At 42.5% G+C, this 12,582-nt stretch overlaps 1 protein-coding gene across 1 annotated transcript in view; it reads right to left on the minus strand.

The window, feature by feature from the left end:
* LOC112225465 (radixin) overlaps positions 1 to 7,864 on the minus strand; it is a 34,375-nt gene extending 26,511 nt beyond the window's left edge. Inside the window, exons 1-2 of the mRNA XM_024389448.2 lie at positions 7,663 to 7,864; positions 3,340 to 3,436 (exon numbers count right to left, since the gene is read on the minus strand). Of these exons, the coding sequence (XP_024245216.1) occupies positions 3,340 to 3,351 (12 nt within the window). The 5' untranslated portion in view covers positions 3,352 to 3,436; positions 7,663 to 7,864. The remainder of the gene's footprint in view (positions 1 to 3,339; positions 3,437 to 7,662) is intronic.
* Between the last annotated feature and the right edge of the window lie 4,718 nt (positions 7,865 to 12,582).

Consider the following 12,582-nt stretch of genomic DNA (forward strand, 5'->3'; position numbering starts at 1 on the left):
GAAGAAGCTCGTCAAAGGTAAGGCATGAATTATACAGTATATCACAAAAGTGAGTACACCACTCACATTTTTGTAAATATTTGAATATATCTTTTCATGTGACAACACTGAAGAAATTACACTTTGCTACTATGTAAAGTAGTGAGTGTACAGCTTGTATAACAGTGTAAATTTGCTGTCCCTTCAAAATAACTCAACACACAGCCATTAATGTCTAAACCGCTGGCAACAAAAGTGAGTACACCCCTAAGTGAAAATGTCCAAATTGGGCCCAATTAGCCATTTTCCCTCCCCGGTGTCATGTGACTCGTTAGTGTTACAAGGTCTCAGGTGTGAATGGGGAGCAGGTGTGTTAAATTTGGTGTCATCGCTCTCACACTCCCTCATACTGACTGGTCACTGGAAGTTCAACATGCCACCTCATGGCAAAGAACTCTCTGAGGATCTGAAAAAAAGAATTGTAGCTCTACATAAAGATGGCCTGGGCTATAAGAAGATTGCCAAGACCCTGAAACTGAGCTGCAGCACGGTGGCCAAGACCATACAGCGGTTTAACTGGACAGGTTCCACTCAGAACAGGCCTCGCCATGGTCGACCAAAGACGTTGAGTGCACGTGCTCAGCGTCATATCCAGAGGTTGTCTTTGGGAAATAGATGTATGAGTGCTGCCAGCATTGCTGCAGAGGTTGAAGGGGTGGTGGGGGGGTGGGGGGGGGACCATACGCCGAACACTGCATCAAATTGGTCTGCATGGCTGTCGTCCCAGAAGGAAGCCTCTTCTAAAGATGCACAAGAAATCCCGCAAACAGTTTGCTGAAGACAAGCAGACTAAGGACATGGATTACTGGAACCATGTCCTGTGGTCTGATGAGACCAAGAAACTTATTTGGTTCAGATGGTGTCAAGCGTGTGTGGTGGCAACCAGGTGAGGAGTACAAAGACAAGTGTGTCTTGCCTACAGTCAAGCATGGTGGTGGGAGTGTCATGGTCTGGGGCTGCATGAGTGTTGCCGGCACTGGGGAGCTACAGTTCATTGAGGGAACCATGAATGCCAACATGTACTGTGACATACTGAAGCAGAGCATGATCCCCTCCCTTCGGAGACTAGGCCGCAGGGAAGTATTCCAACATGATAATGACCCCAAACACACCTCCAAGACGACCAGAAGCTGAGGGTAAAGGTAATGGACTGGCCAAGCATGCCTCCAGACCTAAGCCCTATTGAGCATCTGTGGGGCATCCTCAAACGAAAGGTGGAGGAGTGCAAGGTCTCTAACATCCACCAGCTCTGTGATGTCATCATGGAGGAGTGTAAGAGGACTCCAGTGGCAATCTGTAAAGCTCTGGTGAACTCCATGCCCAAGAGGGTTGAGGCAGTGCTGGAAAATGGTGGCCACACAAAATATTGACACTTTGGGCCCAATTTGGACATTTTCACTTAGGGGTGTACTCACTTTTGTTGCCAGTGGTTTAGACATTAATGGCCGTGTGAGTTGAGGGGACAGCAAATTTACACTGTTATACAAGCTGTACACTCACTACTTTACATTGTAGCAAAGTGTCATTTCTTCAGTGTTGTCACAAATATTTACAAAAATGTGAGGGGTGTACTTACTTGTGATATACTGTATATTTATTTCTGCGTTTTGAGTCATGCCTGGCGGGTTGAAATATGATTGTGTTTGTTTGCTGGGATGCTGTACTCAGATAAAAGCATTGTTTGCTTTCGCCGTAAAGCCTTTTTGAAATCTGACATGTTGGCTGGATTCACAACAAGTGTAGCTTTAATTTGGTGTGTATTACATGTGTGATTTCATGAAATTTTTATAGTAATTTATTTGAATTTGGCGCTCTGCATTTTCACTGGATGTTGGCCAACGTATCTCAGAGAAGTTAATGAAGCCGGTGACTGAATACCGGAACATATTTCAATCTGTGATAGCGAAACCATCCTGTAGCTTAGCATCTGCTTCATTGGACCACCTCCGTACTGAGCGTGTCACTGGTACTTCCTGTTTGAGTTTTTGCTTGTAAGCAGGAATCAGGAGAATAGAGTTATTGTTAGATTTGCCATATGGAGGGTGAGCTTTGTATGTGTCTGTGTGTGGAGTAAAAGGTGACAAGCACACACACACACACACACACACACACACACACACACACACAGAGAGACAGACAAAGAGACGATGACAATGCTAACCAAGCAGAGCCTATGAGAATATTATTCAGCCCCTAGACTCCCTGCTGTGTCCTCCCATAGGTTGTCCCTCCAAATCTAGTTAACAAGGAACCCCTTTACAGCAGACAGAAAAACAGGCACACCTTTGGATACCTATTGAGTGATGTTAGAGGAATAATTTAAAGGAGTGCCCCAGGCAATCTAGAGAGGCCAGAGGTCCCTATATCCACCCTTTTAAGAACACAACAGACCTGTCTGCCTCGCTCCCCAAAAACACACTGCACCCTGATGGAGGCATTATTTACTCTCACCATATCTTTTTGTGGAGTGTATCTGGAGGGGTCACTTAGACAGAACCTCTTACAGTAAGTGCAGACAACAAAACGTCTGAATGACAGGCCACGGCAATACAATGCATTTAGTCCAACAATATGTTAACATATAAAAATGTCTGATTAACATCTTTCCCCTAAGGGCATCCTGGGGATTAGTTGGATAATGTATTGCCCAATCAGCAAAATGTGAACAAAGGTCTCTCTATCAATCTCTTCCTCTCTCTCTCATTCCCTTTCAGTCTTTCGCTTTCTATCCATCTCTTTGTCTCCCTCACTCTGAGTCTCTGTCTCCCTTCCTCTTTTGTTCCCCCTCTCTTTATCGCTGTGCTTTCCATCCCGTTCTCTCCTCTTCCCCTTTCCAAGAAGTGGAGGTGGCCCCATTCTAATTCCTCTCCAGTGTGTGTATGATGGAGTAGCCATGTCTGTAGAGTAGAGGGTTTACAGTGCTTATGTAAGATCTAGACCACAGGGAGACTGTCTGTCTGTCAGCTCTGAGCCTGTTAGAGACACAAGAAGCCTGTGTGTGTTGCTCAACAGAGTAGAAAGAGGGCTTTGTGTTTTCTACAAACAGGTCTGAAGTGGGTAATCAGGACTGTGTTTGTACTTGGTGTGCGTTTTTGTTTGTGTTTGTTACAGTTAGGTTAGATGCGTTTTAACAAGTGGCTGTGATTCCTGCATGGCTTGACTGATACTTTGTGACAAAGCCTCATGTGTTGAAGTGGAAAATACATTGTGAAATCTCAAAACATAACCTGAACATTCACTTCTCCTGTGAATATTGTTATATTCCTTTATTTGTATCCTTTCTCCGGAGGTGAGTCTTACCGGTTTGGGCATCTTCCTCTCTCCGGCCTTGCCCTTCCGCACAGAAAATGCAAACAAAACGTCCTCCTCCTTGTTGCCTCGCCCTGGGCTCCACCGCCTGGAGGAGTGAGCAGAACCGTTAAAACACACAGCTCAAAAAAATTAAGGGAAAACTAAAATAACACATCCTAGATCTGAATGAATTAAATATTCTTATTAAATACTTTTTCTTTACATAGTTGAATATGCTGACAACAAAATCACACAAATTATCAATGGAAATCAAATTTATCAACCCATGGAGGGCTGGATTTGGAGTCACACTCAAAATTAAAGTGGAAAACCACACTACAGGCTGATCCAACTTTGATGTGATGTCCTTAAAACAAGTCAAAATGAGGCTCAGTCGTGTGTGTGGCCTCCACGTGCCTGTATGACCTCCCTACAACACCTGGGCATGCTCCTGATGAGGTGGCGGATAGTCTCCTGAGGGATCTCCTCCCAGACCTGGACTAAAGCATCCGCAAACTCCTGGACAGTCTGTGGTGCAACGTGGCGTTGGTGCATGGAGAGAGACATGATGCCCTAGATGTGCTCAATTGGATTCAGGTCTGGGGAACGGGCGGGCCAGTCCATAGCATCAATGCCTTCCTCTTGCAGGAACTGCTGACACACTCCAGCCACATGAGGTCTAGCATTGTCTTGCATTAGGAGGAACCCAGGGCCATCCGCACCAGCATATGGACTCACAAGGGGTCTGAAGATCTCATCTCGGTACCTAATGGCAGTCGGGCTACCTCTGGCGAGCACATGGAGGGCTGTGCGGCCCCCCAAAGAAATGCCACCCCACACCATGACTAACCCACCACCAAACCGGTCATGCTGGAGGATGTTGCAGGCAGCAGAACGTTCTCCACGGCATCTCCAGCCTGTCACGTGCTCAGTGTGAACCTGCTTTCATCTGTGAAGAGCACAGGGCGCCAGTGGCGAATTTGCCAATCTTGGTGTTGTCTGGCAAATGAAAAACGTCCTGCACGGTGTTGGGCTGTAAGCACAACCCCCACCTGTGAACGTCGGGGCCTCATAGAGTCGGTTTCTGATCGTTTGAGCAGACACATGCAAATTTGTGGCCTGCTGGAGTTCATTTTGCAGGGCTCTGGCAGTGCTCCTCCTGCTCTTCCTTGCACAAAGGCGGAGGTAGCGGTCCTGCTGCTGGGTTGTTGCCCTCCTACGGCCTCCTCCACATCTCCTGATGTACTTGCCTGTCTCCTGGTAGCGCCTCCATGCTCTGGACACTACGCTGACAGACACAGCAAACCTTCTTGCCACAGCTCGCATTGATGTGCCATCCTGGATGAGCTGCACTACCTGAGCCACTTGTGTGGGTTGTAGACTCCGTCTCATGCTACCACTAGAGTGAAAGCACCGCCAGAATTCAAAAGTGACCAAAACATCAGCCAGGAAGCATAGGAACTGAGAAGTGGTCTGTGGTCCCCACCTGCAGAACCACTCCTTTATTGGGGGTGTCTTGCTAATTGCCTATAATTTCCACCTGTTGTCTATTCCATTTGCACAACAGCATGTGAAATGTATTGTCAATCAGTGTTGCATCCTAAGTGGACAGTTTGATTTCACAGAAGTGTGATTGACTTGGAGTTACATTGTGTTGTTTAAGTGTTCCCTTTATTTTTTTGAGCAGTGTATAACAGAGACCCACATGTGAAGAAATATTACAGTTTACTATAGAATATTACAGTACTTACTATAGAATTATATAGTAAACTGTAGTATACTAAACACTGTAGTAAATACTACAGTAATGTCTGCAAAAACACAACTTTTTTAAACTATAGTAAATACTACAGTATTCAATTTGAATATACCCTGCCCTTTCCCTTTCCACATATCGCAATTTGTGCCACCTGAGAGTGAGAAACTTACAGAAAAGTCCATACCATACATTGTGTCCCTACAGGATATAGAAAATAACTGAGCATCTGAACTATCCATTAAGACCCAAGTCCTACCTGCCTACAGGTTATGGGAAAAACATTTTTTTATTGACCTGTGACTTCACCACCCACCTCAGGGCAGCCATAACCTGTGACTCTGTGAGGTCATAAACTAGCATCCGGTGCCAAACACAGGTACTCCCTGTTAAGCCAACTCACTCAAGCCTGCCTAGCAGAGAAAATATATAATGTGTTACCTGAGCCCTCTATTCACCCAAAGCCGGAGGGTCACTCTCAAACGGATACAGCTTCCAGGTCACCATTCATGCAGAAACAATGAGGCTCTGCGCTACACACACACACATATTATCTCTCCATTCCCTCTCTGATGCAATAGCTTAACAGAACATGGCATATAGAGCTCATAAAATGAATGACATGCTTTACAATAACAAGTCTCTCCCAGACACTGTCTGTGTACCCCTCACAAATCCTGTTTCCCTCTTCTTTCACACTTTCACTGCTGTGGTGTGAATGACACTACAGAGGGTATACAGACAAATGATATGTGGCACCATTACAACAGCTGTGATAACAACTGTACTAGGCTCTCCTTATGAGGCATTTCAACTTCTGGAAAGTTGTAGGAAAGACTCACATGAGTGACAACATGTAAGGCCTAATTCAACCCCCTACTGATACAGCCATAGGAGAGCAGTCTGGTGAACCATCCCGTTCCTATTTAACCATAACAAAGTGTTTTATTGTAATATCCTGTATTGCCTGGTTCATTTCCTGATTAATACAGTCCTTTGTTTCAGGGTTATCACGTTGGAATGACAGGGATGGGATTTCCCTGAGGCCGCTGGGAAACCAAATGCATCGCCAAGGTAACCAGATAGCATCAGTCTGTGACCCTGCCAGAGATGTCAGTCATGCTGGTTCAGAACACCCTGTACAGACTGTTACAGAGCAGGGCCTTATCTTTGCTACCTCTATAGGTAGACTGTACAATGGTGTGAGGCGGCACACATTTGGAGGAAAAATTGTCTGACATAAATTGAACACATTAAATACAACTGGAGGACAGTGTCCATGTCCAAGACTTCCGCAGGCACAGGATTATTCAACACACTATAGTACTGGAAGAAACATGAAACCTGCAGTAAAAAGGATCATGTTGGTAAGTCCTTTCTTAAATGAGTTGTAACCATAGAGAATGATAGAGGCCTCTAGTGGCCAAAAGGCCATTTTAGCATGCGCATGATAGCTTCCAACATGCTTCCACTATTTTAAAATAGTCAAAGTAGTAAACTGGGTGGGAATTGCTATGTGTTGTAGCCTCAATGGTGCTGCCCATGCTGACACATTCTATAACGGCACAGATAAAGATGAGTCCTCTATCTATTTCTATGGTTGTAACGCAGCCCCACAGGAGGGATGAACTGAGCAACAGGAGGGTTTGAGTGACAGGGACAATGGCCAATAAAATATCGTGTCCCACTGTGACAGGCCTAATTAAAATCGTCATCATAGCATCTGTTTCTGCCAGATGGTTTTACAAGGACCGTTATATGCTGCCAGGTCGCGCACTTCGAGTGGTGATATTCAAGGTCATGTTTGCCCCCCAAAAAACATTAACCCATATTGTCCTTTGTAGAATCTGAAGTATTTGTCGCTGAGCAGAGACAAGTGGAACTTGAATTAAGCTACTACCACAAAACATTTCTAAAACCATAGATAAACACTCCACTGGCCAGCTTGGGGAACTGGGCGCGAGAGTGCAAAATAGGCTACAATGTAACAAGAAACGGTTACAAATACTGCACACGTGTAATCGGCACCTGCAACAAAGTTGCAAACCGTTGTGTTTGTTATGCATCAAAGGAGGGCATGTCACAGTTGTCATGAAAACAAACCAGGTAGTAGCCTACTTTCATTCATTCATTCATTTCATATATTGAACACATCCTAAATTAACACTGAACATTGAAAGCCTTATCTGTAGCCTAAAGTGAATTAAATGTAACGTTAAGGTGAATGGAAATGACCAATTAGTTTGATGTTCGGTCACAGACAACTGTAGTGACATTTAACTGGTAACTTAGAGAACTTTTGTAATGTTTAACACTTAAGTTGTTCAATGGTCGATGGCCCGTGTGATCAGTAATGTCCTTGAATGAAACATTGAACATTATACCAAATGTTTTCACAATTACAAAAAGACGAGATTAATACCAATAGGCCTATAGAGAGAGCACATTATACTGGAGCGGGTTTATCTTGGTAACAAGTCTACATTACGACAGCTATGGTCGACACAGAGCAAATTCCTTTTATTCTGAGCTGTTTTGGAGCCACCAGCGAATAAATGCACCAGTTAAAAACTCACCTCAGTTGATGAACTGCGTTCTGAAAACGGTAAACTCTCCACCGGGTAGTCTACTTTAAATCCCACGCGACCAAAATAGACCGGGTTGTTTCCCGTTAGACACCTCGCTATGTATGACGCGACTGAGCCAGTTTCACCGAGGAGAAGGAGATGGAGTCAGTCAATATGGCCGTCGGACTTTTACGGTGCGGAGCGAGGCGTGGTTCATTGATGGAACACGCTCACTTAAAACTGGGTTGAGAGAGGAACATACACAAGCACAACGTAAATGTAATAAGAGTCAACTTCAAAATGTCCTGCCTTAACCTACAATAACCTGAAGGTAGCCCATAGAAAGATGGACTAGAGACATTTAAAATGTTTCTGAACAACTAATGCTTTTATATAAGTTGTGTTGAGAACAGTTTCAACGTAGTGTTTCTATGAATCACATTTTTCAAGGGGCAAAATGTCGTAAATGTATCTTTTAATTTAGGGTTTTCCGGGGATAACAAATGAGTGACTGCCAAGATCTTCTTGTGAGGATGAGACTTTAGAAACATAAGACCTATCAATTTAGACACTGAAGTATTGTTGTTTTTCATGAATACATTACTGTATTACCAAGGAGGGTGTCAACAGGAAATGTGACTCACAGATTATGAACATGCTTCAACATAAAGCACATACTAATAATGAGAAAATATGACTGCAACCGGACTTCTCTATGTATCTAGGCCAAGACACCTGTTCTCATACCCTTCTGAGAATACAATAAGCCTACATTAAATCGCATTTTTCAAACATGTCCTAGTTTACACACACTCTTCTCCCAATCACACAGTCTCAATTCAATTCAAAGGGGCTTTGTTGGCATGGGAAACAAGTTTACATTGCCAAAGCAAGTGAAATAAACAATAAACAAAGTGAAGACAAACAAAAAACATCAACAACAAAAAACTTTAAAAGAAATGTACAGTAAACATTGCATTCAAACGTTTCAAAAGGATGAAGAACTTCCAAAGGTTATATTAGCATCTATGTACAGTGTTTTTAACAATGTGCAAATAGTTGTAGTACTAATAAATATTTGTTTTATTTACAATGATTGTGCTCCACTGGTTGTCCTGTTTTCATGGCAATGGGTCACAAATCTTGCTGCTGTGATTGCACATTGCGGCATTTCGCCTAACAGATATACTGTAGGAGTTTATCAATGTTTCATTTGTTTTCAAATCCTTTGTGGGTCTGTGTGATCTGTGGGAAATACAGGGCATTCGGAAAGAATTCAGACCCCTTCAGTTTTTCCACAGTTTTTTTTGTCCTGTTACAGCCTTATTCTAAAATAGATCAAATATTTTTTTCCTTCATCAATCTATACACAATACCCCATAATAACAATGTGAATGTTTTCAAATGTATGAAAAAAATACATTAATTTCATCCCATCACAAATAATTTCATATTCAAACATTTAAATTGAACAACAATTCCATGTGAATCCAGGATATAAAGGGTTTTCAAATGTCCTTTGCTATGAGACATGAAATTGAGCTCAGATGCATCCTGTTTCCATTGAGTATCCTTTAGATGTTTCTACAACTTGATTGGAGTCCACCTGTGGTAAATTCAATTGAATGGACATGATTTGGAAATGGACATGATTTGGAAAGGCACAAAACTGTCTATATAAGGTCCCACAGTTGACAGTGCATGTCAGAGCAAAAAACAAGTCATAAGGTTGACGCAATTATGCGTAGAGCTCCAAGACAGGATTATGTCGAGCCACAGATCTGGGGAAGGGTACCAAAGAATGTCTGCAGCATTGAAGGTCCCCAGGAACACAGTGGCCTCCATCATTCTGAAATGGAAGAAGTTTGGAACCACCAAGACTCTTCCTAGAGCTGGCTGCCCGGCCATTAAGCATATTGTTAATCTCTCTCTTGAACAAGGCACCTTTCCCAGGGACATGAAACAAGCTAAAGTTATACCTCTGTATAAGAAGGGGACAAAGTCTGACCCTGGGACTTATAGGCCTGTATCTCTCCTCTGTGTAACATCAAAGATCCTGGAGAGAATTGTACATGAGAAAATTTATGAATATGTTAACAAACAGGGTCTAATGTATGATTTTCAGTCGGGTTTTAGAAAAACATACTCCACTGATTCATGTCTACTTTACTTGACTGACTTCATCAGGAAAGAGATTGATGAGGGAAATCTGTGTGGCATGGTACTGCTTGACCTACAGAAGGCCTTTGATATAGTTAACCACTGTCTCCAAACTGGAGGCACTGGGGTTAAGCAGTATCCCTCTAGGCTGGGTAAAGTCCTATTTATCAGGAAGGGAGCAAGTAGTAGAGGTTAATGGTTCACTATCTCAGGCAAAACCAATGAGTTGTGGCGTTCCGCAGGGGAGTGTGCTTGGGCCTCTGCTGTTTTTATTGTATATTAAGGATATGAAAGATGCTTGTTCTTGCCGTCTTTTTCTTTATGCGGATGACTCTACACTTCTGGTGTCTCACAAAAGTTAAACTATGATGGAGAGCATACTTAGCACAGAGCTTACTAACATTAGCAAATGGCTTGGAGATATTATGCTTTCTCTGCACTTAGAGAAAACTGAAGCAATTATTTTGGGATCCAGACCTAAATTGTGTAGGTTGTCTGAAATCAGAGTGGAGTTAGAGGGTGAGGTGCTGACTACTAAAACCTCTGTTAGCTACTTGGGATGTATCCTTGATGGAAGCTTGGGAGGTGTGAGCATGGCCAATAAGGTGCAAGGGAAGGTTAATACCAGGACTAAGTTTTGGGCTAGAAAGTCCAAGCTGCTTGATAAGGACTCCATGAAAGTGCTAGCTAATGCCATTTTGACTATGCTAGTACTTCCTGGTTTGGGGGCTTATCTAAACTTATGAAGGGGAAGCTCCAGATAGCCCAGAATAAGTTGATCAGGGTAGTATTGAAGGTGAGTCCACATACTCATATAGGCAGGAGCTGCTTTCAGGAACTAAACTGGCTGCCTGTTGAGGCTAGGGTGTCCCGGATTAGACTAGGTTTGGTTTACAGGAGTATTTATGGTCCTGCGCCCAGATATTTAAGTGTTTACTTTCCTCGTGTTAGGGATGAGCACACAATCACAGCACCAGATCAGGTGTTGCTGATGTGTGCTTATACAGGTTCAGGAGTAATGCTGGGAAAAGGTACTTTTTTGTATACTGGAGCCTCAGAATGGAATGACTTGCCTCTGCCTATAAATACAACGTCCTCTTTGGACAGCTTTAAAAAATAAAGTAAAAATATGTTTGGTGTCTTCTGTGCCCATATTAATAACCCCTATGATGTAACTGGAATGATGAGATAGATTTTCTTCTTTTATGTTTTTGTTTTATTATTTCACTGCCATACTGTGTTCTATCTTGTCTAGCCATCTTGTCTCAAGAGGACCGCAATGGAAATAAGTCCCAGATTTTAATGTGTGTTATCCTCAATGATTTTAAATGGTTGAATTAATAAGCTAAACTAAAACTAAACAAGAGGACTCAAGGCTGTAAATGCTGCAAAAGGTGTTTCAACAAAGTACTGAGTAAAGGGTCTGAATACTTAAAGTACCAGTCAAAAGTTCGGACACACCTACTCATTCAAGGGTTTTTCTTTATTTTTATTATTTTCTACATTGTATAATAACAGTGAAGACATCAAAATTATGAAAAAACACATGGAATCATGGGAACTATTTAATGAAGCTGCAAGTTGAGGACTTGTGAGGCGTCTGTCTCACAAACTAGACACTCTAATGTACTTGTCCTCTTGCTCCATTGTGCACCGGGGCTTCCCACTCCTCTTTCTATTCTGGTTAGAGACAGTTTGCGCTGTTCTGTGAAGGGAGTGGTACACAGCGTCATACGAGATCTTCAGTTTCTTAGTAATTTCTCGCATGGAACAGCCTTCATTTCTCAGAACAAAAATAGACTGACGAGTTTCAGAGAAAGTTCTTTGTTTCTAGCCATTTTGAGCCTGTAATCGAACCCACAAATGCTGATGCTCCAGATACTCAACTAGTCTAAAGAAGGCCAGTTGTATTGCTTCTTTAATTAGCACAACAGTTTTCAGCTGTGTAACATAATTACAAAATGTTTTTCAAATTATCAATTATCCTTTTAAAATGATAGCTTGGATTAGCTAACACGGCATGCCATTGGAACACAGAAGTGATGGTTGATGATAATGGGCCTCTGTACGTCTGTGTAGACATTCCATAAAACATCTGATGTTTCCTGCTACAATAGTCATTTACAACATTAACAATGTATACACTGCATTTCTGATCAATGTGATGTTATTTTAATGGACAAAATGTTTTGCTTTTCTTTCAAAAACAAGGACATTTCTAAGTGACCCCAAACTTTTGAATGGTAGTGTATATTTTATATTTGAGATTCTTCAAATAGCCACCCTTTGCCTTGACGACAGCTTTGCACACACTTGGCAATCTCTCAACCAGCTTCATGATGTAGTCACCTAGAATGCATTTCAATGAACAGGTGTGCCTTGTTAAAAGTTCATTTGTTGAATTTCTTTCCTTCTTAATGCGTTTGGGCCAATCATTTATGTTGTGACAAGGTAGAGGTGGTATACAGAAGATAGCCCTATTTGGTAAAAGACCAAGTCCATATTATGGCAAGAACTGCTCATATTAGCGAAATGACAGTTCATTATTTAGACATGAAGTTCAGTCAATACGGAATATTTCCAGAACTTTGAATATTTTTTCAAGTGCAGTCGCAAGAACCATCCAGCGCTATGATGAGACTGGCTCTCATGAGGACGCCAGAGGAAAGGAAGACCCAGAGTTACCTCTGCTGCAGAGGATACGCTCATTAGAGTTACCAGCCTCAGAAATTGCAGCCCAAATAAATGCTTCACAGAGTTCAAGCAACA

The sequence above is a fragment of the Oncorhynchus tshawytscha genome, linkage group LG26, assembly GCF_018296145.1.
Source record: "Oncorhynchus tshawytscha isolate Ot180627B linkage group LG26, Otsh_v2.0, whole genome shotgun sequence".
NCBI lineage: Eukaryota > Metazoa > Chordata > Actinopteri > Salmoniformes > Salmonidae > Oncorhynchus > Oncorhynchus tshawytscha.